General features: G+C 44.8%; 2 protein-coding genes across 3 annotated transcripts in view; one reads left to right on the top strand and one right to left on the bottom strand.

The window, feature by feature from the left end:
* Positions 1 to 5,642: 5,642 nt before the first annotated feature.
* On the bottom strand, positions 5,643 to 6,352 carry LOC6594749. The gene is made up of 4 exons (XM_026995449.1): positions 6,293 to 6,352; positions 6,082 to 6,237; positions 5,855 to 6,022; positions 5,643 to 5,798 (listed from the first exon to the last, which is right to left on the bottom strand). The coding sequence occupies exons 1-4, from the start codon at positions 6,350 to 6,352 to the stop codon at positions 5,643 to 5,645; spliced, it is 540 nt and encodes a 179-aa protein (XP_026851250.1).
* Positions 6,353 to 9,869: 3,517 nt separating this feature from the next.
* LOC6594753 (5-hydroxytryptamine receptor 1) overlaps positions 9,870 to 27,503 on the top strand; it is a 51,707-nt gene continuing 34,073 nt past the window's right edge. Inside the window, exons 1-2 of one of the 2 annotated variants that reach the window (XM_026995290.1) lie at positions 9,870 to 9,951; positions 25,373 to 25,404. The gene's annotated coding sequence lies outside the window, so the exon portion shown is untranslated. Of the gene's footprint in view, positions 9,952 to 21,741; positions 21,769 to 25,372; positions 25,405 to 27,503 lie in introns of those variants that run through there. The other variant, XM_026995291.1, reaches the window with a different exon arrangement.

Below are 27,503 nucleotides of genomic sequence, written 5' to 3'. Positions count from 1 at the left end.
ATGCACACATGCTAGTCAGAGGCAGGAGCCAGACTCAGACTCAGAGTCAGGGAAGGTTCCAGGCTAAGGTTACAAGGGGAAACAATTGATTTCACCTGAAGTCTGGAGTTTGGAGACGAAGCCTTAGCCATTGAGCAAACAGTCCTAGCAGCAGCCCAAACCACAAAGTAATCAAATTTTACAGCCAGACTGTAGATCCATCCCAGAGTCCAATTTGTCAGTTGACAGCCCCCCAAAGGTCGTCTGTAGTTGCCCTTCTGTTTGCTGTCGGGGCAGGGCCAACACGTCGCATACGCAATATTACCTTCTATCAATTGGGGACTAGGACTAGGACTTCGACTCCGACATCGACTCTGACTCTGAGTCTATTTGTATCTGGGACTTTGCATTTTGCACTGCCATGTAAACAGAAACGACTATTTATTGCATTTGAATTGATTTGCCGTGTAGCCGGCAATTTCATTTATTTTGCAGTTTAATTTTCTCTTTTCTCTCTGTTCTATCCTTCATCGCTCAGCCCCTCTCTCGGACATCTTTTAATTAGCGTACAGGCTGCTGTTGGGGTCTGTGAAAAGGTCACTCAATTAATATTGATTATGGTCTATGAATACTTTTATCTCTGTTCGCTTGATATCCATGCTAATGCAACTCATTCATGGAGATTAATTGCCTTGTGGGAGGATGCAGTACGATGTAGATTGCTTGTCTCTTTCCCCGTAATGGCAATGGGAATGTGCTCGGAACGGCCTGGGCTAATAAACCGAGTTCTGTTCTGCCACAGAAAACAGGAGAAGAAGCAAGAAAAACAACATTTAAAATGGAATTTTTCATTCTCATTTCTGTGTGTGCGGCATTTTCCGAGCATTCCTGTACCACAAATATCCCGAGAATTGTCGAGCAAACTCACTCTTCTGCCGTTGTCTGTTGAAGCCTCATACTTGTACATATGTGAGTGTTATGTTTCATGCTTTTGGCCTCCACCTACAGACATCCTACCATCGACATTCGAGCCCAGAAAATGAGGTTGCCGTTTCTCGTTGCCAAATCACATTTGCGTCATGTGGGCTTTCCCCCAATTCAATTATATATTTCCCTTTGCATTTGCCAGAGTGAGTCTCGTAAATTTGAGAATTCGATTTGATTGCCACTCAATAGGCAGACAGACAGAAAGAAACTCCTATTTCTGCTTAAAGTCAAGCGATGGGTCAGCAGTTTGTTGCCAAAGCTAATTAAGTCGCTGATTAAAGACGAAAAACCCGGCTGGCAACTCAGCATGACCCTGGCTCTGACCCCCTACCTGCGAACGAGGCGGGGCTAGGTCGAAGTCGTGTCGAAGGCGAGGGAAATAACTTTTTGGGAGCGCGTCCAATCTCGTTATTTGAGGGGAAAATCCGGAGGGTTTTTGAGATCCAAAGCAGGCTTTGTTTTTTATGTATTTGCATACCCTTGCAGTGGATATTAAAATTGGAAAGTTACATTTCAACGCTATCTAGATGAAGACTCTTCTTATTATTGCGGAGAAGAGGGGTGTTTTACGAAAGATCGATGGAAAAACAATGCATTATTTTGATCATTCGTCGCAATCTGCAAGGGTATATATTGTAAATATAGCCTTCCTTTCTTGTTTGCTCTTTAATTTGCATTATTTGCGTGGGCTGCTATGCAAATGTACGCATTAAATTATTTGCTGGACAATGGTTAAGGCTTGCCATTTGTCGGGGGTGCACAAATCGTAGCTGGGATCCCATAAATATCCTCAATTTATGTCAATTCGATTTGCCTTTCCCACACTCACACTCACTCCCACACCCACACCCACACCCACATCAACACCCACATCCTCTGCCCACCCACTAAGGCCATAATGCCTGGAGGATTCATTCGCTGGCCATTTGACCATTTGGCCTATTACGGCCGCTACTTTTGTGCCGCTGTCGCCGCTGATGCGTGGCAATTCAATCTGAGTGACTGCCACACTGCCACTGCCACTGCCCCTGCCACACAGTGTTGCGGCGGCTGCAATTTGTGTTTTCTTTGGCTCTTTAGTTACAGCTTTTTATTGCCTCGATGTTTTTTTACGTACTTTACGTACGATAAAATCGCTGAGGCTGATTCACAGCCTGAAGTATTTGGTTGTGGGTGTTTTTCCCTATTTATACTTGCTAGAGTCTCTCGGCCTCTTGTGATTAGTTGGTTGTATTTATATTTTTATTAGATTCACAATTTCCGGGCATTCCATGCGGTGGATCCGCCCCCAAAACTGCTGCAAGAAATCCATTCAAAGCACTGGCCACAGATAGATGTAGCGGAAAGGGAATGAGATAATTCCACGTGCCGTTCTGGGCTTAAAGTTTCGCTCCTTGGCGAAAGTTTTTTATGGCCGAACGAGCAGGGAAATTGCAGAGCAGCCAAATGAACGTTGAGAGCATAAAAAGCGTCATTCAAATTAAGGACATTATTCTCCAGTTATCCGGTTCTCCGGTCGGTCCTACCTGTACCCACCACCAAACCCCCTCCCGCAAAGTGCGAGTGTGTAACGCATTTAAATGGAAATGTCAGCGTTGCGGAAATTCGCAATGGCTTTTGTTGCTGTGGCGTTCTCCTATTTTCTCTCCTCCCTTTGGCTTCTTTAATTGTCTTTGGCTTGAACACCTGAAATTGTCTCTGCTTTGACGTGTGCATGTGTGGCTGTTTGTGGTATAAAACCACTCTACTTTCGGCATTTGGCTTTTTATGCTTCTTACTTATGCATTTCGTTCATTTATTTTTCATTTATTGTCTTGGCATTTGCATTTATTTCAAGCATATGAGTGGCTTCTGTGTCACGTTTTGTTTTGCATACTTTTGAGCCACGCATAACCTGCATATCCCGCGTATTGTCTGCCGAGTCAGTCAAGGGAGAGCACTCTCTAATTGAATTGCGTTGGCAGAGTGTGTCGCACAGTCACAATTTAAATCTTTAAACACCTGCTTTGATCTCTGGTACCTGATAATCAGTCGCGTCTGGTCTGTCTTTCTTATCAATTTGCTGTAAATCAAGGGCTGAAGGCAGGTTGTGTCAGCAAATGTCAGAGGGCACGCCGATCCGACGATTGTGTGAAAAAATACATTTGAACTCGTGGAAAAAACACTGCTTTGGCGACGGCGGCGTGAAATTTAATCAAATAAATTAGCAATAAAGTTTTATTTTCGCTGTCAATGTCGTCGACTTCTCTGGGCCGGCATACGGTGCGTATACGTAAGCAGAAGTGTAGCTTTTATTGCCTCAGCGCTACTTTTGCTCGTTTTTTCGAAATTTTATATCCACCGTGATTCCCGCACTGTCCGCCTTTCAATTAACATTGTCAGCTTTGAAGCGACCCCCAGGTCTAACTAAATTAAAGCCTTAGACTAGATTCGGGGATTAACCCCGAAATCCGCGCGCCGAACCTGAGCCACACACACACGCACACATGTCAAGCTGTCGAAATGTCCATTTAATTAGGATGAAATGAAGGATGTGATAAGGGTGAGGACTTTAGGCGAATTTTTAATCTAGTTCTTCGCTATTTATAAGCCTCCCAAGAGGGGTACGGCATTCTGGGACTCTGTCATCCCGGCCCGGCCCGGCCACAGGCAAAAGTTAATTGAAATTTTGTTTCTGTTTTACTTTCCGCTCTCTTGCCGAGTGCGTGACTTTCCAAATAAAGGCGAATTAATAGTGGATTCTCATCTTGTGAGAGAGGTAAGGGTAAGCGTAAGGGTATGGGTAAGGGGTGTACAAATATTAAATTGATTTTGAAACTGCTTTGAACTGAAGCAGATAACAAAAATATACATAAATTTTGCGGCGATTTAGAGGCGCCACAACTTCTGGCAGCGATTATCAATATAATTTGCCAGCCGCCTGCCAGCAGCACATTTATCATTCAGAAATAAGCATGGGCCCAACAACTGAACATCAGCAAACATAAAGGACACGGAACTTTGTTTAAAATGTTTGTGTTTGTGCGCAGGAACCTTTTCCACAAAACCAAACAGAAAAAATGGAAAAACTGAGCGAAAAAAGGGGAATCCAAATGGAGTGTCGAGCAAGTTTACCTTCATATTTGCCTCGCATCCATATGTACGCTTACAACTAAATAAATAAGCAACAAACAAGCGGAGAACCACAAACGCAAATGCAAATACCAAAGCACAAACACACAGATACAGGTACAAACACACATATATACTGTAGCATAAACACACAGTGGAAGGGCGATATGCAGAGTCAGACCGAGCCAGGCGCCCGCAAAAGTATGCAACACAATTTTAAACCCATGACGCGGCCAATTTATATGCACGAAAAGAAAAATGTGGAATTGAAACGAATCGACAATGAATTGAATACACTCAAAGCCCCTGTAACACACCCAGATGTGACTAGTAGTCGAATAAGAACATACCCTAGGATGCAATCAATTCAAATAAATAAGTTTGTAGTTTCAAAAATCAGTTTACATGGACAAGATTAAGGTTATTTTGTGACTATGACTTTGAGTAAGACCATCTAAAACGTTATCATAAAGGTTCCAGTGCTTGATGCTTACCAATCCATCATTTATATATAACAATATATACATATTTGTATTTCCTATTCGCCGATATACCCCATCGACTGCTGATCATTTGGCATGGAAATGAAAACCCAAAAGAGTTTTAGCGAAATGAAAAATTGAAAAAAACGCGTTGCAAAATGCGATGATTTTGCGGTCGCCAGCAGAATTTGAACAGAACTGATGCGTATCGGCGGCTTAGACTCTGGACACGAGCCGAACGCTAAGGCGCAGGCAAAGGGCATAAATCATTGCGTATTTATCATAAATCAAATTGAATTCCCCTTAGCTGCCGCCCACTGGTTACCGAAAGCCCCAGATCCTTGGCCCCCACCCAATTGGGACTACGTTTTTTTTAGCGTTGTTGGTTAGCTGGTTCTGTGGGCTTCTGGGCTCATGTATTTGCTCAGCGCGCATATTTTATTTATGATTCTTTTCCAGTTGACTTGCGAATTTGTTCTGTCTCCATCTGACAGCATTTCCTCGATGGCGGGGCGGCTTCGATTCCCACTGATTTCTGCTTTCTGATTTCTGCCCTTTGGCTTAAGCATTGTTTTTGATTCTCATAATTGGGAAGCAATGTCGGGTTGATGCAGAGCAGTTCGCAGTTGCTGCACGGAGACAGCTCTCAGCCAGTGAGTTACATTGACGTGGCATTATCAACTCGTTGACAGAGAAATGAAAAGAATAACCCAGTGAAGTAATCGAAAATGCGATTGGTCGGAGGATAAATTGCACATCGCAATGGACGAGGGGTTGAGGCCCACATTTCTTCTGTCTTCGTCCTCGAACTTGCGCATATTACTCGACACTTTTGCTGGGGTCACTCTGAATGCGAAACTCTGAATCTGGTAGTCATCAGCTATTAGCCGAACAATAAATTCATTCGCCTTCAACATCAATATCTCGCAATGCACTCATTTTGTAAAGGCTAATGACATGTCGAAGTCTGCCTAAGGATCCGTCCAAATCTGTTCTATGAGAAAGTGGGTTTAATTTGAAAGGAATAAGCTAAATAAAAGGGAAATAAAAGGAGATTTTATTAAAATTACAGGCTCAGGCAATTCAGGATAGAGTGGCATAGAATTTTATTGATGCACGGATAATATCGTAGGCAAGCCAGGTTGTTTCCACGAGATAGTCACCCTCCGGAAACGGCAGAACTTTTGTGAGTTGATGATTCACAGAAGCGATAGAAAGTTTATCGATTATCAGATCATGCTGTTGGCGAGAAAACAGGTTAGAGTGCGGATTCAATATCAGAAGGATTCACCTACATCGTAGGGACAGGTATGGTTCATATTGGAGAAGTTACTAAACAGACCGTAGAAAAAGGCGGGGATGGGGTAAGATTTGGTATTCGCCAGGAACCGGCACGAGTCCACTGTCATATTATATAAAAATGGCCTGTAGCCACTGAAGCGTTTTAACAGTGAAAAGTTTAACTGAAATGGAGGCGAATTATTCATATATAGTCGGCATATCTGTTTGGTAATATACCTACCTTGATTTTGGTAACGGGAGTTTTCAATAAATTGGCCCTGAGAGAGAGATACTTGTACGTGCGATTAATCGACTTCAGATAGCAATATTCGAATTTGGTAAAATTCTCATCCAGAGACGTGCATTTGACATTGGTGAACTCCAACTTGGAAGTGCTCTTGAGGGTGTATTATTAGAGACGTCCACCTATTTTATGCATAGGATTTACTCACTTCCAGCACCAAATGCAGTATCACAAGGAGCGAAAGTATACTATTCCGCTTAGAGCACATCGTATGTGAATGATGTCTAAACAATAACTATATTTAATCCGTGGCAATTTCCCTCAATTCCACAATTGGCATCGAATCCAAACTCTTATCTGCTGTTAAGATAATAACATGATTGTTATTATTATCGCGTCGTTCCAGCCAAATGGGCTTGGGAGTTCAGAAAAGGCTAATTGAAAATGTACAGCAAATGAGCTTTTCCACTTTTCCACTGAAGTGGTGCCGTCGTATGCATACATATGTATGTTGGTTGTAAGTATGTTGTTATGTGTGAGCGACCGATGGACAACGATGATGCGACCCTGATGCCTACGAAGAGGACTGCTTTAATGCAAGTGAGAGAAAGAACAAGAGCGATAGAGTAGCTCAGACTCATGTTGAAATTGTACGAGGTGGTCCGCTAACGCTCCTTCGTGTTGTATTTTACACTCAGAACTACTGAGAGTGCTTTTATGCCATATTTAATGAGAGAGCGAAGAAGGAAGCTTGCAGTTGTACTTGGCCAAATAAGATCCAAAAAGAGAGAGCATAGCGGGATCGGCACTGCCCACTAATTTAGGAATTCGTTGACTAAATTCGGGCAGGGAAACCCAACCGAAAACAATAGTAGTAACAGATAATCTTTAAACAGTAAAAACCGTACCAGTAAGTACTCCCATGATAGTCAGTGAACCGTACCTGAGCTGGCATATGCGACTGCCACCTAATCATTGACATGGTTGACCTCTGAGCACTCACTGTATCGCATCGTGGCACAGAGCTCCCCGCCAATCCGCTTATTGGACTCTGCTCTGTAGGACACACGAGTAGGTACATCTACTCGCATGGGGGAAAATGCACGAACGAGTGTTTGGCTTGCAGTTCACACTTTTATTTCTTTTCAATTTCTGCAGCTGTTGGAATATGCGCTTTCGCTTTGGTCTGCGGATGTCCCCTACCCATTAGCGGGGTGTTTTAGGCCATAGAGATGCTGCTGCAACACTGGAACACTGCCGCAACAGATATCAAACCGTCGAGCACTGGCAAGTCTTGGCCTGTTGGCCGTTCTATTTGGATTTGTGGCACTTTTATTGAACACGGACCTGCATTAAAAAAACATATTTTATCGCACTGTGAGAGCTTGTTACCCGTACCCGTACCCGTACCCGTAATCGTACTCGTCGTACTCCTGGTTTTGTTGTCGATGTTGTTTCTGTTTCGAAAATAAACAGCACTCTATTCGAGGCTATTTTTGCTGTGTAATATTTTTGATCGTTTCTCTGTTTAATGAATTTTTATTTTTAATGAATGAACAACATTCTTGTTGTTGCTTCTTCTTTTTTGTGTGTGTTCTGTTCTGTTCGGTTCTGTTCTGTTGGGCGCTCTTCGGATATGAAATTTTATTCGTTTCTGTTTGCCAATTGATTGGAAATATTTCTTTTCATGTTTTTCAATATTGAGAGCCCCCAAAAGGGAAGCGGGGCCGAACAAAACCAGGGGAAAACACTGCACAATCCCACATCTCTGCAGCCTCCTCCAAGTCTCTCTCTCTACCAATCTCTACGGGGCCAAGTGCTTTTGAGCGATGGCATATGAGGTTGCCCGCCTTTTGTTTAGATAATAATAATTTTTGCCATTTTATTTCGGGGCGGCTAAGGGGCCTCTTGGTCTTCTGTTTCAGGATTTATGTTCTCTGGCCGCCTGGCTGACAGCGTATGTTAGCTTATAAAGCTTTAATTTATTGTGTTTTGACTATTGGTTATTATCATGTCGATGAGCTTTTCTTTATGATTATTGGTCGAGTGGAAAATTTAAGTATTCTACTTGCGGGAAATGGTTTTATGAACCGCATATACTAAGTGGTGAGAGAAGAATATGACTGTATCATAACTTTTAAGAATAACTGCTATGCTTGCACGTTTTTATAACAGACACGAATCTGTCGATTGGTAGTTTGAAAAAAGGGTATATCTGAACTTAAGAAAGTTAAAAGGATAATTTCATTATATGGAAGTTTTTACTTCGCTCATGTAAAATTCGTTTGAAGGAGAATATCTTTTGGCGCTTCATCTGTTAACAGTCCACGTTCTCGCCTCTCTCTTTATGTCACTCTCATTCGTTTTCCCCTGCTCTGACTAGCTCTTTCTGCAGGCCGTCTGCCTAACATTGATCTGTTAAGGCATAACATTTCAGCGCTGGCGCAATTTTCAAACTTGTCTACAAAACTTTTGCACTAATATTGTAATAAAAGGATACAAATAATCAAGAAATACATTTAAAAATGTACAATTAAAGTTGTACCCATCTTAATATATTTACTCTCTTGAAAGGTTACATTGCTATACAAGTATCATGAAATTCCGCCCAAACGTTCCATTTGCCAAACGTTCCCTTCTAGCAGGAAAACTTGCTTTTTATCGCATGCTACAATGCTACAATCACATGCTTCCCCAAGTGTCTGGCTGTGGTCGTAACAGTGCTCTCTCTGCCAGTTGCAGCGCTCTGTAACATTGCTTGGCTGAATTAACATTTCCCCACTGTGCAGGCAGTCGGAGAGCTCCACAGAGAGAGAGAGAGAGAGAGCGAGAGAATATCTGCTGTTGCAGCAGCGCTACTGTCCGACACACCGACCCACTGACACACTGATAATGCTGATAACAGCGCGCAGCTGTGTGAGTGTAGAGAGGAGAGAGATGGGCCACCCGGAGAGTCCACACTGTTAACAGATGCTGTTAGAGCACTGTTGGAGCGCTGGACAGGTACGAGACCGATGCTCGGGCGCCGGGCTCGGTCTCGGTCTCGGTCTCCGTCTCTGTCTGCGTCTCCGCCTCTGTTGCCGTGTGGTGGGTGGGTCTTCGCTCGTCGTCTGTCGGCTATCGGCTGTCGGCAGTCGGTTGTAGGGGCGCTCGTCAGTCCCGCTTCCAGTTAAACATTTACCGTGCACGCATCAGGCCAGCGAACACCGAGCAGGCGGACGCGGACGGGACGACGACGACAGTGTGTGTGTGGCGCGCTTCATCGTTTTAGAATTTTGACTTTGCCCCGAACCCTGTGTAACGGTCGAACGAAATTGAAAACGGACAAAAATTAAACCCCAGCATCCGCATCGGCATTAGAATCGGACCCCCCCAAAAAGAGATACAAAATATAATTTCAAATAATTAGAATACGACCGTGCGTGAGAATTCCAGCAAAAAATAAATATCGTAAAAGTGAGAGTTGTTTTGAGGAAATATTTAAATGTTTGTGCTACTAGAATGAAAAATAAATGCCATTAGTGTGTGGAAAACAGCAAATATTTATATTTATTCCTCTACAAGTATACGTATACGTATGTATTTGAAAAATCAAGAAAAATCATTTGAATGGAAAAGTGCTTGAGCCGAAAATTGAAACTGTGGAACTAGAATTTTCCACCGGACAACAAAACTCATTGTCTGCTTCCATTTCCACCGCATATTTCCCAATATTCTGTGTGCTATTATTAAAATAATCAGTGCGACACTTGCCACCTGTTTGGCAGCTTTCTTGGAAAATACATTTCTATGCTAAAGACTTTCCGAAAGAAAGCCGTGAAAGTGAGAGTGATTGAGAGCGGTGTTGTTGACCCCCGTTTGGCCCACGTAAGTCTTAAGCCCTATTATGGCTTTTAGATTAAGTAAACTTTCCAGTTTAACACCTTGATACCTTAACACCCGTTCTGTGTGTGTGGGGGGGATCTCTGTGCTTATCGCCAAGTGTTTGTCGGAGATTTAAATATAGATTTATGGCAGGTATACCCAACCATAATCTGTAGGGCATTCAACGAATATGCTCCACTGATTGACCTAGACCAAGGAGAAATAAATAGTCGCAAGTGTCCGCTAAGTGGTGGGGGTAGAAGTGTTTACAGCTCTCGAGAGTTGTTTGTGGGTACTTTGTAGTGCAGTGTTTTTCGATTTTTTGATTCGCAGCGATTGCCACTCGAAAAGCCTGTACCACTGGCATCACAGACAACACATGAGAGCTCTTTCATTAACCTGATTACCGCCTACCTGGGGAGGAGCCCCTTGGGGGGATGGCTAATCAAATTACAAAATCATATTTCGCTTGATTTAATAAATACCATAAGAGATGCTTCAGTTGCAGGCAAAGGCACAGGCAAAGGCACAGGCACAGGCACAGAGGCATCCGTTTTTATCTTCAAAGTTTTGTGGAAATTACCCCAGAGATGGGGCCCGGCTGTTGCTTAACTGTAAAACAACAGGCTTAATTGCCCAAAACCGAATAAAAACCCCAGCAGAAGGGGGGAGGTCGGCATGTGCCTGTTTTTGAAATGATTTCAGTTGCCAGGAACTGCTGCAATGGCGGGCATCCTTGAACATGAAAATGGAAACAGTGAAAAATGGATAAGCACGAGAGGAGAGCACTGCCAAAAGATGTGGGCACTTACACTAATTACAGTTTGCCGCTGGTTTAGGCCCGGAAAACGGCAGAGCCCCGTGAGTCATCGTCTCCATCGTGGCAGCACATGTGTTGTCAGGGGATAGTGTTTGCGTTTGCCTGGGGAATTAGTGCCAAGATATTCCTTGTCCCGGCCATGTCTATGGTCTATGGTCTATGGTCTATGGCTTGGCACAGTTTGCCTGCCTGCTCTTTCATCTATTGTAAATTGACTCTCGACGATGGTGCCGCACAATGGGTGGCATGCGTAATGCCACGCTCCCTTTCCACATTGTGTTGCCGTGTCAAAGGATGTGGCATTGCTCATACACCCCACATGGCAGCGGTAGACGGAGAGTCACACACAAACGAATCCGTCAAATCAAAGGCGACAAGCCGCAACAATAGAGCACGAAATGCCGGCAGGCATCACGGAAATATAAGCTCAAACTACGAGTATTGTTGCAGCCAACAATGGTCTTGGTTCTAGCTCTTTTCTAGTTTTCTAGTCTATTGCGTATACGCCACGTAAACGAGCCTCACCTTAGCATTCGCTCCGCACCTTTTGCGGCCCATTGGCAGTGCTCTAAGCAGTTGTAAGCTTTTAATTAATTAATAATTAATCACTACAGCAGTCCACAGTGGAGTCCATATCCGTGGAGGCGACATCATCATTGCAGAAGAGCAGAAAGGTCAGCCAGGTTTTTGCCATTGGCTAGGGGATGGGTACTGCTGGTGCTTCTGCTGCTGCCCACGCTTATCGTAATGGCCAAAAAGTTCTAATCGAGGCAATTAACGTGGCCAAATTTAATTTCCGTCCCCGAGCGCTATCAGCATTCAAGACAGACAGCCCGACAGCGCCCCAGTCGAGTGGAACAGACTAGAGCATTTGTTTTTTATATTACAAACTACAAAATATTGTATATGCCATGCCCCGCTGCCTTTCGGGAATCCGTCATGTAAGCCAATGGATTCCACAGTTGCATTTGGCTGTTGTGTTTGTTCTCTCGCCAATGTCGTCTTCCTTTTTGTTTGTTCTCTCGCCAAGTTCTTCTTACTTTTTGTTTGTTCTCCCTCTGCTCCAGGTATGTAGGTCTTTCAGATATTGAAGATGGTTGGATTTGCTTTGCACAGCCTTTGTGGGGGCCTTTGAGGGGACCATTAAGCAAATTACTTATGTTAATTAGTTGCCTCTTGCCTAATGAGAAATCGCTGGGATTTGCCGTGTCTACCGTGATAAGTCAAAATTTACAAGTGGTGAGTGGGTGGAGGGGTGGATAGGAGAAGTCGAAGTCCCTTCCTGATTATGCTGCACCTTCCGCCCTAAAATGTAGCTCTGTTGATTTATGATACAGCTGAATCCCAGCTTGAAAGTTAATTTCACATTTCCCTCAAGGGATTCTGGCCATAGAATGAGAATTAAATTTCAGTTGCTATTCTCCAACTTCGACTTTGGTCCTTTGATTCATCAAATTTCATTTATGTGCCAGATGCGGTGGTGGCTCAAGATGCAACAGTTTGCTGTAAGGAAAAGCAGTTGCAAAATTGCATAAATATATAAAAGGACTCAATAATTGGAAAGCACGAGAAGACGAAGGCAGCTGCAGGAGCATCTCGAGACGTTTTCCTTTGTGGCTGATGAACTCAATTTGGAACAGGAATTTCTGTAATTTAAGGGCTTAAACATACATTCTCCAACTGCTGGAATAGCTGTATGAGGAGACTCTCAAATCTCTCACTGAGCTTTGAAATTCCCAAGAGATTTCAAAGCGAATATACTCGTACTTTGATTAGGAATCGGAGAGATATGTATTCCAGGGGCATCTCAACCAGAGCACATCCCATTAGACAAAGATTTTACAGGAAACCTGCCTGCAGATTGTTCAGGAATTCCTGTAATAACTACGAATATTAGGATTCAACCCTATCTGGGTATCTTATATCTTTAATGATATTCGAATGGTTCCTTCTTTACCGTGTTGTGCACGCTGTTCAGGCGAAAGGAAATCCTGTTAGATTATCTCTCATTACACATTTAACTTGCACTGGAAATCGTTATCTGCTTTTACCCACATTAACCAACCATAATGTTTATTTTACATTATTTCGTAGCGACGTTTAACTTTTCCATTCCAGGTAAAATCCTTTAATCAATTAAATGCAATGCAGATGTTTTTGCTGAAAATTAAAATTAAAATGCTTTCCCATAGATTTGTTAGCCTTAAGCTGTAAAATAATTAAAATATTAATATGCTTGCCGCAGTTTTCAGAACCATTCATGCCGCTGGACATTGGCTGATGAGATCGCATGGGATCGAAGAATGCTGGCGGGAGATAATTGTATTAAAATCAACTCTCGTTGAACTGCCTGCGGCTGTGTGTGGCAACGGAGATTAATTACTGACTTTATTTGGCCTGTCCTCGGACCTGGTCCGAGTGCAGTTCCGAGTTCTGGAATTTATAATTTCCCATTGACACATAATCGATTTCTGGGGACGGGATGTGGATGTGCATTTCATGGAAAACTAATTAAGCAGCGCCTCGGAATGTGAAAGAATTAATTCAAATTGCATTGCTCGGCCGACAATAAACTTCTGGGCACCATATATCTTAATTCTGTGCATAATTAATGCCTGCAATTAAGTGGGAATATTGTTGCCTTTTTGGCTCCAGGCTCCTGGCTCCTCGCTCATGCCTCCTGGCTCCGAGTCCTTGTACCTTAGTACAATTGTCACGCACCCCACAAACGCACACACCCACGCACCTCACCCCTTGCCGTGAGGGCTGAATGGGGGAGACGCATACAATCCACTTAACATGCCTGGAAATACCATTTGATCCTGCCATCCATCTACCCAAATGCCTGTCTGTCCCACGCATTGTGTATACGCAGCGTGTGCCAAACCAAAGGCGAGCACCGGCAGCCGTGTTCTTAGTTTCATTTCCGCACAACATGAACGATAGTCGATGGAATTCTCCATAATTTTTGGGCGAAAGTGACATCCAGAACATCCCTGACGCCCAATGGACTTTCCTTGCCTTCGGCTACATTGTGTCACGCGCATTATTGATAGCCCGGCTCAATCGTTTCGGCTTGAGTTTCAGTTTCAGTTTCAGTTACCGAGCCCCGGGAGATTCCAGCCTCTGGTCCTTCTGGATTCTCACAGCATCTGGGCAATTATGGTGCTGTTTATTAAAAGGACATAATTGCAAGTTGAAACCCTGGTAATCAGCGATGGTCTGATGGCCTGCTGTTGTCACTCTTCTCGTCAGAGATTTCCCATTTCCCGGCTGGCTGACCTGGCCTCTAAAAAGTTTTCACCCTCTTGAACCGGGGAAATTTGCATAAGAATTGTGGTCAGAAGTGGAAGAAGGAAATACGCCGGTCCGCTTTTCAATTATGATTAATGACCAGTAATTAAAGCCATCGAAAAACCTTGGCAGTTCAGCAAATTGATTAGAGACGGCCGCGTGAGTCACGCAATAAAGGTCCACTGGCTTAAGGACTGTCTGTCTGTCATCGGGTGGCACTCACACACGCGTTCAGGTCACAGACCCATTATCTTTTATTGGCACTTGATACGAGTATTGGCCTGGTCGAGGCCCCACAAATACTTAGGCATAAATCTGGACCAGAAATGCCCAAGTGTTTTGGCTTTTCATTAATTAAATTGTCGGACTCACCTTCTTCCTTCTATGTGTTTTGATTAGACCAAAACCGATAGCCGAGAACCGAAAACATGTTTCAGTTAAGTGCAGGCGGCTCTCGAGAGGGGGTGGGGGTCCTGGTCAAGTGGTTCGTGTCTTGTTCGTGTCTCGAGGGTGCATTATGTGTGGGCAATTATGTTTACAGGAAGGCTGTGCTAGGACTAGTCCGTCGCTCCTTTCGCTCCCTTCGCTCGAGTGGCAATCGTAGTCCATTAATCAAGGCCGATGTCTGGCAAGACAGCCGCGAGTGTTTGCCTACTCCTCTTTCGAGATGGCTAATTGCATGCAGGGCCTACAGTCGACTGTACGACTGAAGCCCTAATTGTAGGCATATTTCACCTCTCACCTGATTGCATGTTGCAGCAATAGTTCCGCGTCTTAATTGAATTGTTATTACGGAAAAAACTAACACTAGAAATGGCTCTAAGTCCAAATCGATTGCATTTCCACTCCCCCCATTCCCCATTCCCCACTCCACCCATTAGCTGCAGCTTTTAATTGAATGTCTGGTGACTCGGGGCTCGCGGCGTTTTCAATTTCCTGAATAATTACCACAAAGCATTTCACTTCCATCTGTAGCTCTGAACTTGAACCGAGAGGAGGCACCCAATTGTTTGCATTTATTGTTTAATAATATTATTATTTTGTAAGCTGGAAACTGTTCGAGTAAACAAGAAAGCAATCAAGCGCCGAAAGCAATTAAAAGCTTTGCTCTTCCCCCTCTTACTCCTCTCGGGGCCACTTGTTCACACAAATTGTGCAGCCGGAGATCTGGACAGCCCCCCTCCAGACAGCAGACAGCATACAGCAGACACCAGACACCAGACCCTATCCCATCAGAGCTCTGTTCTGCTCTGCACTCATTATGGTTATGCGATAATCACCATCATCAAGAGGAGACGACTACGGGGGGTGGCAAAGAATCGGAGTAGTGTAATTGCAGCTGTTGCCACCAGGCGGCGATGGCGATGGCGATGGGAATGCGAGTGGCAGCTGCAAGATATCCCAAAACAATGCGATTATACTCAATTCCATTAGGGTTAGTACCGTCTCCGGCTCCGTCTCTGCATCCGTCTCTGTCTAGGATGGCATATACGTAATACGCCCTTAATGCAACCCCTAACTAATTGGCTCTGTTAATTAAGTGACATTTGCACTGTGCTCCGAGCAAGCAGAACCGACACACAGTCTTTCTTATCGCCCGGAACGGAACGGAACCACCCCGAGGCGAAATCGATCAAGAATTTGTGGGGACTGTCACTCAGCTTGAGGCAAAAGGCTTTCGCTTTCCACTAGAGTCATGGCCACACACGTACACCCGCCACGCATTCGATAAGGTTTCTTTTCCCTCCAAAGTGAACACAAGTCCGGGGGTATTTGCAGTATCACAGCAATACTCTTGCTCATCTCTCGCGGTGACTAACTTGTGCTGACCATTTGCCCAAAAATAGCCCCCCTCTCACACATGTGCGATACGCGACTAAGTAAATAAATTAAATTCAAATCTAAATTGATATAAACTATGCTGCTCATTGAGGCTGAACGAAAGAAAAGAAGGCCCGTGCTTATCGCTCGCCCTCCCATTATCACCCCACCACCAACCCATAGCCCAGAGCCCCATAGACCCATAGAGCGACCCATGGAACTCCATATAAGAGTAGTACATGGGCATGGAAAGCGGGGCGCCGCTGCCAGAAGGCGGCAAGCAAGTGGTGCGGCAGGGGCGTGGCCGGCACTTTATCGCTGCTTAATTACGTTACTGATAAGGCCACATTTTGGGGCCGAATCGAGTTGATTCTTTGTATTTCTTTACCATTTTCTTGGCTCTTCTTTCCATATCAAAGTTGTGCGGGTTCTCTCTACCCTTGTTTTGTTTGCTGGACAGCTCTTGGTTTTTTTGGCGCCCGGCTCTTGGCTCTTGGCTCTCGGAACTGCTCAGCCGAGATTTTGTTAATAAAAATTAATGGCTGTGATTTGTTTGGCCTTAAGTGCAGAATTTCCTTATGTGTTTGATGTTTCCCCCAGACATCCCCCAGATTGTGTTTATATTGTTTGATTGTAATTTCCATGCCCTGACTAAAGGGAAAAAAACACATTCGTGGTATCATAGGTGTGGCATTGGAATGGGAAGAGTATGGAAAGATTTCTTCAAATATGGCAGTATTGAAAGACAACTAAGTTTCAGTTACCAAGAAAGCTACCTTCTTCAGGAAAACTTCTCTCCTAAGAGCTCTTAGAGAACAAAAGCACTCTACGATGCATATCATATTTCATTTCTGACCGTCTTTTTATTGCAATCACAACACTGCGTAAAATCTTTGCTGATGTAGGTCGGGACTATCTTTCAATGTTTGCTTTGATAAGATATTTTATTCCTAAAATTTAGAAAACAATATATCATTTGTTGTGAAGAAGTAGTTCTTATGAGCTGATCATAGAATAGTCCTGAGAACTGAGAGGTTGTCAAGAGGTTAATACGAGACTAAACATTAAACTTTAGTCTATAATCAGAGATACTTGAAAGGCAAGGGTATGAATTATTCTCCTTCCCAAAGATGCTGTTCCCTCCTGCAAATCTTTCTCCTCCCCAAAATGTACACACTTCTGCGGGAGCACGAAAAAGAGGCTAATGGGGATATTCAATTGCAGATATGCTGCTGCTCTTGGTATGCAGACAACGCCCACATCCGACACTAATGTTCCGCTAATTATTTATTTAGGCGCTTTAATTACTTATTTATCGATGGCGTCCAGCATTGCGTATGCGTAATATCTACAATAAAATACCGACAAAACGCGCAAAAAAGGCGAACTGAAAGGCAAACAAACAGCCAAAGCGATTCATTTCGCGTTGCCACGCTGCCCCAGAGCCCATACCCCAGACCCGGACCCAGACCCGAACAAAGAGTCAATGACATACTGCTAAAAATACACAAATAACTATTTATAAATATTTCATTTTAATTATAATTGATATCTATTTGGTATTTATGGGAGATGCAGGCCCGGCGTGAGTGGAAAACCGTTCTGCTAAGGGGGAAAATGAATAATTAAAGAGTATTTTTCAGACCTGTGGGATGGGATGGATTGTTTACCGGGCGGCTGTCAGGAAAGCCATTAACCCATTCAATCATTTAATGGTTAAGGCGCACGAGTTCAAGTACAAAGTGTGAAAATATTTATTTGAACTCATAAAACAGTGATATTGTTGCCATTATTTGGCCATAACAGATTTTGTTTACAGCCGGCTGGCGATTCCCATTTTCCCATTAGCATTTTTTCCATTTTCTCCAAATGTTTGAATCGCAATCTGCAGGCCTGCTGCATTCAGTTCTCTCTCTGCCTCTCTATCTCCAAAATAAATGAACCCAAACTTGATAAGTTAATAAGTTTTACTGCGGTCCGGTCCGAATATTCATTCACTTTCGGTTTTGGCTCGGTGTTTGGGTGCGTGTGGGTTTGGCTTTATCATTCGGACATAATCTTTATGCATGGTCTGGCCCGAATATTTGTGGTATTTATTTCTTCAATTAATTTAAGCGCCAGCCCGACAAAAACAAACCGAGCCGAAGCCAAAGCCAAAGCCAAAGCGACCCAGAGATAAAGCAGATATCGACAGCCACCTGGTGACAGTGTCGCCCACATTCGAGCATTGTCTGTGCATATTGGATATGTGTATATATCCATAGATTTCTATCCTCGATTCATATGAATACCCAAAACGTTGTGCATGATTGATGGAGCTCTCACAGAACACAGAGGAACCTTCTGCATTGCAGCTGATGGCATTTGCATATCCTCCTAGCTCCTAACTCCTAACTCTGGTTATGCAAATTGGCTTTATTTATTAATCGAATGCATTTTGTGGTCAGCATCGGCGCCAGCCCCAGCACAAGCCATGAATATGCAAACACGAATTTCCACTTTGTTCGGATTGGGAAAATATTTAATTTACTGCACTGTACCGGAAATGGATTTGATATGTTTTTCACCATAAAACAGTCTCGGGGGAAATGATTAAATTAAAGCTGGAAAACACTTCAGCATTAATTTAGTGGAAAACATACACATACATATTTTCCGAATGGTTCTTGGCCGTTGAATAATCTCTTTTTTTAGGTCTCTTATGATATCCATTCTTTTGATAGGGAATGAGAAATATAGTGCCCTGCTGTTTCCATAAACTCAAACGAGATTCTCTTTGGGCTTCTCTAGCCATTCTTCTCCTTTTTTTCTGTTCCTTGTGTGCCACATAAATCTCGTGGCGAATTTAGTTTCCGATTTGCATTCGGGTGCGTCCTCAGGTTGCCTCGCACATAATTCATGCAGCTCGACACTTGCCACAGCCACAGCCGCTCCTGCTGCCGCTCTAGCTCCTGCGTGTGGCAATAAATTTCGTGTTCTTTTTTTGGTATCCCACATTTTCAACACCATTTGTCCTCGACCTTGTTCTGGAAGCGGTTTTTGGCATCGATTTTGGGTATGGAAACCGCTTCGTCGCCAATTATGCCATTGGAATCTATTTATAGAAGGGAGTTCTGCGAGTGCGGTGGCAACTCCAATCACGCAAGTTGCATGCCACCACCTGCTGAAGGCTGCTTCATGCCACCTTGCTGCTTGAACTTCACATTCCTAGGCAGAGCCACAGTCAGCCTTCTCTTTGCATTTTAATGGTTTTTATTGATTTTCAGCATTGTTTCATTCGCAATGGCAGTCGGTACTCTCAACTTTTCACTTTCCGCTTTCCACCTGCCACCAGCCTCAAGGGCTACACCTGCTGCTGCTGCTGTTGCTGCCTCGCCCTCCCGCCTGACTGCTCGTTATGAGCATTCATGGCATCAATTGGCGCGTGCCACCGACCGAATGTTCCCTAAAAACCCTCGCCTGACCCCCACAGCTAGTCCGCCGACTGGCACCTGTTCTGTTGCACCTGCACTTGTGCCTGGCATTTACCTCGCGGCCGATGTCCTCGTTCTGAGCCTCCTTTCACCGTGCCACACACATCCATCCACCCATCCATCCATCCGCTCAGCCATCCCCCTATTTAGGAATCCGCGCAGTTAAACGTGCGCTTTATTCCGAATGCCCTATGCAAAATGCAGAATGCAGAATTGGGGTCTAATTGTCGAGTGTCATGAAGGGCACACAATGAAATTAGCTGGCAAATTGGAAGGTCTCTGGTGGAGCTCTGGTTTCAGCTTCTGAGGGACTTTTGGAAAAATCCTATTTAAGCAGCTTTTTCTGGCCTTAAAGCTATGTAAGACGCACCTCAGCATATTGTGGCTTAACCCCTTTGAAAAATTCCTGGAAAAATCGTTGTCAATTTATTGATATCCCCGTTTAAGGTGCACATTTGGCTGGAATAAATCCTCGGATAATATTTCACAAGTTTCAGATATGCAAAGCCGGCTCCTGCTCCTGAAAGGCCTTCAGGATGTCGACCATTGCTGCCGAGAGATGACGATGGAGAGCGAGTACCCGTACCAGCATAATCTGTAAGCCTCGACGATGCCACTTTGCTAGGTTTTTTTTGGTTCGTCATCTCTGTGCTCTGCTGTGTATGGGACCTCCCTTTCTGTGACTTGTTCTCTATCACCCTCTCTGTCATTCGCATTTCGTTTTGGTTACATTTTCCTACTCCTTCTGCTGCTTCTGTTGCTACTCCGCTGCTGCTCCTGGGCGCTTCCGGTGAGCACGCCTCGCTTATCAGCGCATTTTCAGTTGCTTCTTGTTGCTGTATGTCTGGTCTCCACACCCCCCACAGTACACCCCATCATTTTCGTACCCACCCATCCCATCCGCCGTTTCCCCGGGGCCAACTCGTTGCTTGTTTGCCTGTTTTGCATGTCAGGCGCTTGTTTGTTTTTTGCGCTCCTGTTTTCTTCGTCCTGTGTGTTCCTTCCGTTTTCAATTTCTTTTTACATGTTCGCGTTCTTGTGCCCTGCTCCTCCGCTATTCTCGTTTTATTTTTGCATATATTTTGAGCAGGTCCTCCGTATGACATTTCTGCTGGCTCATGGATTCAAGGATTTGGTGGAAGGCGATGGGGAGGGGGACCTGCATCCATATATCTCACTCTACCGCTTTTTGTGTGCCAAGGATTTCACTACAGTATTTTGACCTGCCAGATATTAATTTCTTAGCCTGAGATCATCTCGGCAGACCAGTCGTCGCCCTCGAAATTGATTTGCGACAAAGATGCAACAGACTGGACCTCAATTATGGTCCTTATTCATTTGTGGGACAGGTCCATACAAGCCTCTAATTGAAATCTAACTTAATTTATGGCCCCAGCTACGCAAACATCACAAATATTTGGCCAGGAGGAGACTGTCCTGCTTTAATTGGAAATGCTTGGACAGAGCAGGACCTGGAACAAGCAGCAGGGAGTATGGGGTATGGGAGGGCCATCAAAGTCAACTTTAACGCATGACCTGCCAGATCAGAGCCACTGGAGCGGCAGTAATTCATAATAATACAAGTTATGTATACATTAAATCCAATAATTTATTGATTTTTCATATGAGAATTCACCACGCATCCGGACAATAGATGGGAAGTGGAACGGGAATGACTTCCGCTTTGTTTGCCCCATATCTTCGATGTCAATAACAAAAATATGTGCGGCCAGAGTCCAAGGAACTTCATCATCGTCCCCATAATCATCGATGGGCGAGGACCGAATCAAAGACGAATGCGTGACCGACGCAAAAGTTGTGATTGTGATTGGAATGAATAAAGGGAATCCAGGCCTCCATCAGACTCCATCACGCGGCCATCTCCGAGGCCCACAGCTGAGTGATTGACATGACCGCAGGGGGCTCGGTCGGTCGGCAGCCAGGACATCGTCCTAATGGCCCATTGACAATTATAGCGCTACTAAATCTTGTCGAACGAGAGAGAGAGAGAGTGTTAGGGGGGGTCTTAGCAAACATGCCTTCCCTGTCATATGCACAAACATCGTGTCCTCCACCCAAAGCGGACTTCAACTTTAGTTTGCTTCTCTTTGTTTGTCTTTGATGGGGGTCCGGGGTGCGGAGTGCGGGTTCCAGGGTCGTGGTCAGGGTGGAGGTGGAGGCTGGGGTCTTGAATCTTGCATATTATTCAATTAAAATCGCACTACTATTAAGCTTGTACGGACAACTGTCAGCCGCACGCACGCAATCAATGTCAACACGAACAGGGGCATACACACGAGTATAAACTGCAGATGAGGCAAAGGATACCCATACGTAGACACAAACACACACACACACACACACACACACACACACACACACACGAGGAACAGGCGGCTAACGGATGTGTGGGTGAGTGCCACAGTTTTTGGTGGGTGTACGTTAATAGAACTTAGACTCGCATAAATGTCAGCTTCAAGATTGGATAACCCCGGGCCAAAAACTAAGTCTCTGCATATGCGTGTCTGAAGTGTTTGCCTCCAGGGGGGCGGGGGGACGATTCTCGACTCTCTCTCTCTGCCTCCGTAAAGCGTGGCAGCAACAAGGGAGCAGCAACTGTGGCGACTAGAAGATACCCTACCCACTACTGGGGAAGAGACCTGCTAATACTTTTGCTGGAGGGGGGAATACAACATGATTTGGTTTCCTTGGATCATGCAACACTGCAACTCTTCCACAAAACGTGTATACCCCACCAGTACATGCGTTCTCCTCAAGTACCGGGCATAAAATTTGGACGAGCTGTGCCAGCTTTAAATTTATGTGCCACAGTGGAGCCTGCTTAGAGTGGAGCTGGCTCTTGGGCTGCGCGAATGCCTCCAGTGGCCAGAGATCACTGTAGTTCAGGTTGGTTTTCTCCAGCGTCGTGTTCTCAAGCATCCCGAGCAAATTAAGACAGAGCAACACAACAGGGGAAACACTGCCACATGCCCCTTGTGGCTTTCTTCTTCGGTGGCGTGGCGCCTCATCTGGCAGCACGACCTCGCACAAAGTTTTCGTCTGTTCTGTGTGTGCGCCACGAAAGTTACCCACCCAAATGGCAGGGTGGAGGTAAGCCTGAAAGAAGCACGAAAAACGAAAAAGAAAACTGTTGCCCCCAATGAACTTTTGCATAAGACGTTGAGAATAAGAGTGGAGGATGCGGCTCTGGGGCTGTCAGTGGCGTTAAGTGGCGCCCAGCCAAGACGCAGCATCAGCAGTTGCCGTTGCCGTTGCCGTTGCCGTTGCCACTGCCTGCCCCTATCTCTGCCCCATCCCAATGCTCATTCCCATGCCCTCTCCTTCAGCCGGCCTGCTGAGGGGCAGATAGCGTGCAGAGACCTCTTGGAGAGTGGAGGAGCCACGGAGAGACCACTCCCGTTGCCTATCCCCCATGTAGCCTTATTTTTACGGCTATCGTTTCAATTTTTATGGCTTAAGTTGTTGTAAATTTAGTTGGAAGTAGAGCTGCGCTCTATCTTCTCCCTCCTCCTCCGCCGCTCTGGACACGCAGTTCGAAGGCTCCTCAGTATGGAATCGATATCCTCTCTAGCTGTCCGCCGTGACCCACTCCGGCTGCGTGTCGGGCTGCCTCGGCTGTCCTATTAGCCGTCAAGCGGAAAATTTAATACTGTTTATTTACACAATTTTCCAGTTAGCCCCGGCATCAGAGCTACCTAACGCCGGTCTCTCGTTCTCTGCGTCTGTCTGGTACTGTTTTTTTTTCTGGGTCTGTTCTTTGGTTTGTTTTGGAACGTTGCGTAATGTTGCTTCTCTTTCGCTTTAAATAACTGTGTCTCACGCTAAGGCACATTCACACTTTGTGTGAAAAATACGAGTTAACAGTACATTTGGCGTAGTATTTATGAGCCGAACCGCCACGCCCACAGCTACCAGAGCCACCGCCTCCACTTCCGCCAAGGTCCTGTGTTCCGTGCTCGGCTGTCCTGTGCGTGGCATACGATTACGCATTGCGTATTTTATTCAATTTGCAGCGGCAACACCTGGAAACACCTTCGGAATAACCTTCTCAGCCCCCACGATAAGGCTTCGATTATTCTTCAATCACCGCCTCCCCTGATGATGGCAGAACCAAAAAGGGCCCGAAATCTGATCAGATATTCCCCTTGAACGGGGGAAAATTAACCAAAGGTTTCCCCTTTTGGATAAAGAGATTACAATTTGATTAAGTTTTCCGGTATTCCTTGGAAACGAAACATATGTCTGCTGCCTGAAAGTGTAGTAGGATTTTCTTGGAATACCGGTACCCTTTTGTGTCGAAGAAAACCATATGAAGCAGAGATTTCCATGCTCTCTCAGATATGAAAAATGCTCCCATTTCTACAGGCCGACCAATTCATTCATAAATTATTACAAACGGATGATATGGTTAAGAAAATAAAATGATTTACTTGGATATCAGGCCAAAAGATAGCATATCCAAAAATAGTTGAAGAAGTTCAGACAGTCAGTAAATATTGCTATCATTTAGAAAGTATTTCTGCACGTATTTCTCTTTAATGGGTTAAAGCCGGGGCCTTTTATTGCTATTTCATTTATTTATTTGCTACCGCATCGCCTTTCGTGCTCACTGCGTTTATTCCAGTAATTTTGTCTGGGGCATGAATAATAGACGACTCTGCCGCTTCGGCACAAGCGATGCGATTGCGATGTGCACCACGAATGCAAATGCAAAAGTGGAAAAAAGAACGGAGGAAGGCGGAAGCTAAGCTGCAAGTCTGTTCTGCCTACGGGGGCAGAAATTGTTGGGGTACCCGTGGGTACCTCGTGGAGATCGGGGGTATACTAATTGAATAGATGGTAATGTTTATTGTATAAATTATAGTTGAATCGCTATGGAATCCACTGATTTTTGATTCATTGATTTTTGAGAGACTCGTAGATAAAGCTTTTACCTACTAATTTTTCCAAATTCATTACGAGTTGACAGAAGGTTCAGATGTTGTGGAATCTATGATTTTAAAGATACTCATATAATTGGATAATTATTACGCTAAGAATGAAAATACTGTGAGATCCACCAGAAAGTGGATATATTTTTAAAGATCATAGGGCACCAGTCGTGGATCTGTAGATACTCAAACCTAGGTCTCAAGAGAACTTGGCAAATGGAGAAGGTATTGAAAAATGGGAAAGAATGCAAGAGATTCTTTTTTTTACCAAAATTTACCATCTCTCTTCTTTCTACACTTTCCACGGTATCTCTTGGGTCGCAATCTCGCAAATATATATTATTCCTACTTGTTGTTCCATACAATTTATGCGAAATCACGTATGCCAGGGCATAAAAAATCAAGCACAAATACTATAAATAATGCAACAGCCGAAATGCAATGCTATGCGATTGTGGGATCCACACAGAGGATAGAGGAGACACACTAAGAGGTCTCTCTCTCTCCTTCTCTCTGACTGGATGTTTAAAATAAACATTGAATTTGGAGGAAGCAGGCGACCAGGCAGGGGAGAAGCAGGATGGGACTTCTGGGAACATATAGTATCTATAGCTGCTTTCCCATTTTCCCACCCATGTCCATGTCATTGACTGCTGTCAGCCGAAGGCTCTTTGCTGGCAGACGGAGGCGGAGACAGAGATGGAGATGGAGAAACGGCGCACTCTGACCCATTTCTATGTGAACCCTGCACAGGCGTTAATCTTTTTTATGTTCAGTACCATCCTGGGTCGCTGAGATTCAATATAAGATATTTTTCAATGGCGCACAAGAGTGGGAGTAGTGGGAGTGCGGCCCTTCAATTTCATTCAACATTTCGGCTGTCATTTGGTCCTGAGTGGCACTTCGAGTTGGCTTTATTGGGTTCATCAGCTGTCGGCATATGTGTGGGTTTATTTCGATAGTTGCCATATGAAACGAGACCCAAACTTCACTTCGATACTTTCTAATAATCCCATGATCGAACCCCATTTTAACCAGTCTTTTTATTCTCCATCTCTTTGCAGACCACACTACATATACGAGACGGAGCCACAAGGTGAGTCCGGGCGTCTGTGAATTTGACTATGGCGGCATTTGGGACTTGGGAGCTCGGGACCTCAAAGGCACATTCCACTCGAGCGGAGCGCAAGAAAAATTTGACTCTAGATTAGGCCATAAAAATACGCATTAAGCTGTCTGGAAGAGATAACTTCATATGAATTTATTGACATTTCGGTTGGTCAGTCTCGGCTCCACTCGTCGAGCCCCACTCGTCGAGTCCCACTTGTTTGCCCCCAGAACGATTCATTCGTTCGTCCGGTCAACAGAGCATGAAAAGGCCAACATCCGTTGTGGCTAATGTGCCTGTGGGCAAGAGCAGAAGGGTCCTTTGTGTGAATGCGGCGAATGAGAAATACATAAATAAATTAGTTACGTGCCTGCCAGAACAGACCGACCCCCCACCCCCTCCATCCATACACCATTTGCTATCCACTTTCTTGTTTGAAATACGAATATGAAGGGGAAATATGTTTTGTTTTTTCCGGAACAGTACTGTCTCACCTTGAGGGACAGTTCTGATGGGTTAGGCTCCTCAATGGTTTCCATCAACCATGCATTTCCTTCACTTAGATAGTCCCCCAATAGTTAGAGCCGATTTATGGATAGATCTTTTATGCAGAGTTTAAATCCCAAGCCCGGAGGACACCGCTCCGCTTAACTCTGCGGTGTGCTTCATAAATTTTGTTTATTCATTTGTTTCGCTCTGTCCTTGCCTTTGCTGTGGTCCAGCATTTTTTCCCTCTAGATATACATTTTCGTCCGCCTTTTTTTCCGTCCTTTGGTCAATTATTCAGACCGAAACGAAACGCTTGTGGTTTGCACACTGGCAACATGGAGCACAGGCGGAATGCAGCTCGGAGGAACTAGAGCATTTAAATGGAAAGAGCCCTGCATGCGGGGGGAGGGAGGGAGCGGGGCTGGAGGACGCAGCGAGACGTGTGACTGTTGACGGGCCTGTGTAAATTACATAAACTTGGTAAATGTGCAAAAAGTGTGCTACAGCTACAACAACAACAACAGCACTCCCCTCAACAGGTGGAGATGAGGAGACGGCAGTCCTTCAGTTCATTATGTGGCCAGAACTGTTTACCCAGTGGCCTGCTCCTCTTGCTCTGCCATGCTCTGCTTCTGTGGTGTCAGTCATTGGGCTGGTCACTCGACTGCAGTGCCAGCCAAGTCCTCAGGCAGCCTGTTCGCATCCTGTGACCACATCCTGTCGGCGGCACGCCATCCTCCATCCTCCAGCCCCAGCCTTCAGTCCCTGTCCCATTCCAATCCCAGACTGAATGACGAGAGCTCGCAACCATTGTTTGGCTGGCAACAGCAGTGGAAGTAGCATTCATATGACTTCTCACAGACACAAGGCATTATGACGCTCGGACAGAGCTCCTCTGGAGTGTGTCCAGAAGAAATCAAGCGTAATGAAGCCCCAACCCTGCCAGACAAAGGTTTACTTAGGCGATGTTCTCTTCTGTTCTGTTCTGCTCCTCTGCCCCTCGTTGGAAATGCAACCGAATGATAATAGATAAGCCGCTTGACACTAACACGCTTAGGCACTCAAGGGGTGCCTTGATTTTGCCCTGTTTTACCTCCTGATAGGTTGGCGAAAAGGACAGCTGCCCCCCAATTAGTGGGGAAACTGCCATGTAATGCCTCTGAATTGGGAAATATAATTGGACTATTCCTTGGAAGAGGCATTACGAGACAGTTTGTTCAAAGAGCTGCTGCGAGTTTATTTCTTCTGCATTTCGATTGCTCCTTTAGAAGTTCTGCGCAAGTTTCGTGGTCAAGAAAGAACATTTAAAAGTTCGCCTTGAAAAGTTTGTGAATACGAAAACTACTATCCGTAAATGCGACCAATCTTCCAACTGACAGCTCAGCCAACACTTTTAGCCCTCCCCGGTCCTGCTCTTAGCCGTCTTCGTCTTCGCCTTGGTCACCTTTTGCCATTAATGGCATAAATGTTTACTTTCGTGTGCCATTAAATAACTATCGTAGAGGCGTGGGCGTGGTAAATAGGTACGATTGGTTATAAGTTTTACAGCGAAAACAAACAGGAGGGAAAACTGGAGCGGAACGACGAACATTCGATAC

Source organism: Drosophila persimilis, unplaced genomic scaffold, assembly GCF_003286085.1.
Source record: "Drosophila persimilis strain 14011-0111.01,24,50 unplaced genomic scaffold, DperRS2 tig00000000-arrow-pilon, whole genome shotgun sequence".
NCBI classification, from domain to species: domain Eukaryota; kingdom Metazoa; phylum Arthropoda; class Insecta; order Diptera; family Drosophilidae; genus Drosophila; species Drosophila persimilis.
Note: the sequence above shows the minus strand (reverse complement) of the source record. Positions and strands in the feature narration are given on the sequence as shown.

What these genes read in the sequence shown, in the direction of transcription:
- LOC6594749 (XM_026995449.1), bottom strand. Translation starts at nt 6,352, where the DNA reads ATGTGCTCTAAGCGGAATAGTATACTTTCGCTCCTTGTGATACTGCAT. An exon ending in TACTGCATTTGGTGCTGGAA is followed by an intron (nt 6,238 to 6,292) that starts GTGAGTAAATCC and finishes TACACCCTCAAG; the next exon opens with AGCACTTCCAAGTTGGAGTT. An exon ending in ACCATACCTGTCCCTACGAT is followed by an intron (nt 5,799 to 5,854) that starts GTAGGTGAATCC and finishes TCTCGCCAACAG; the next exon opens with CATGATCTGATAATCGATAA.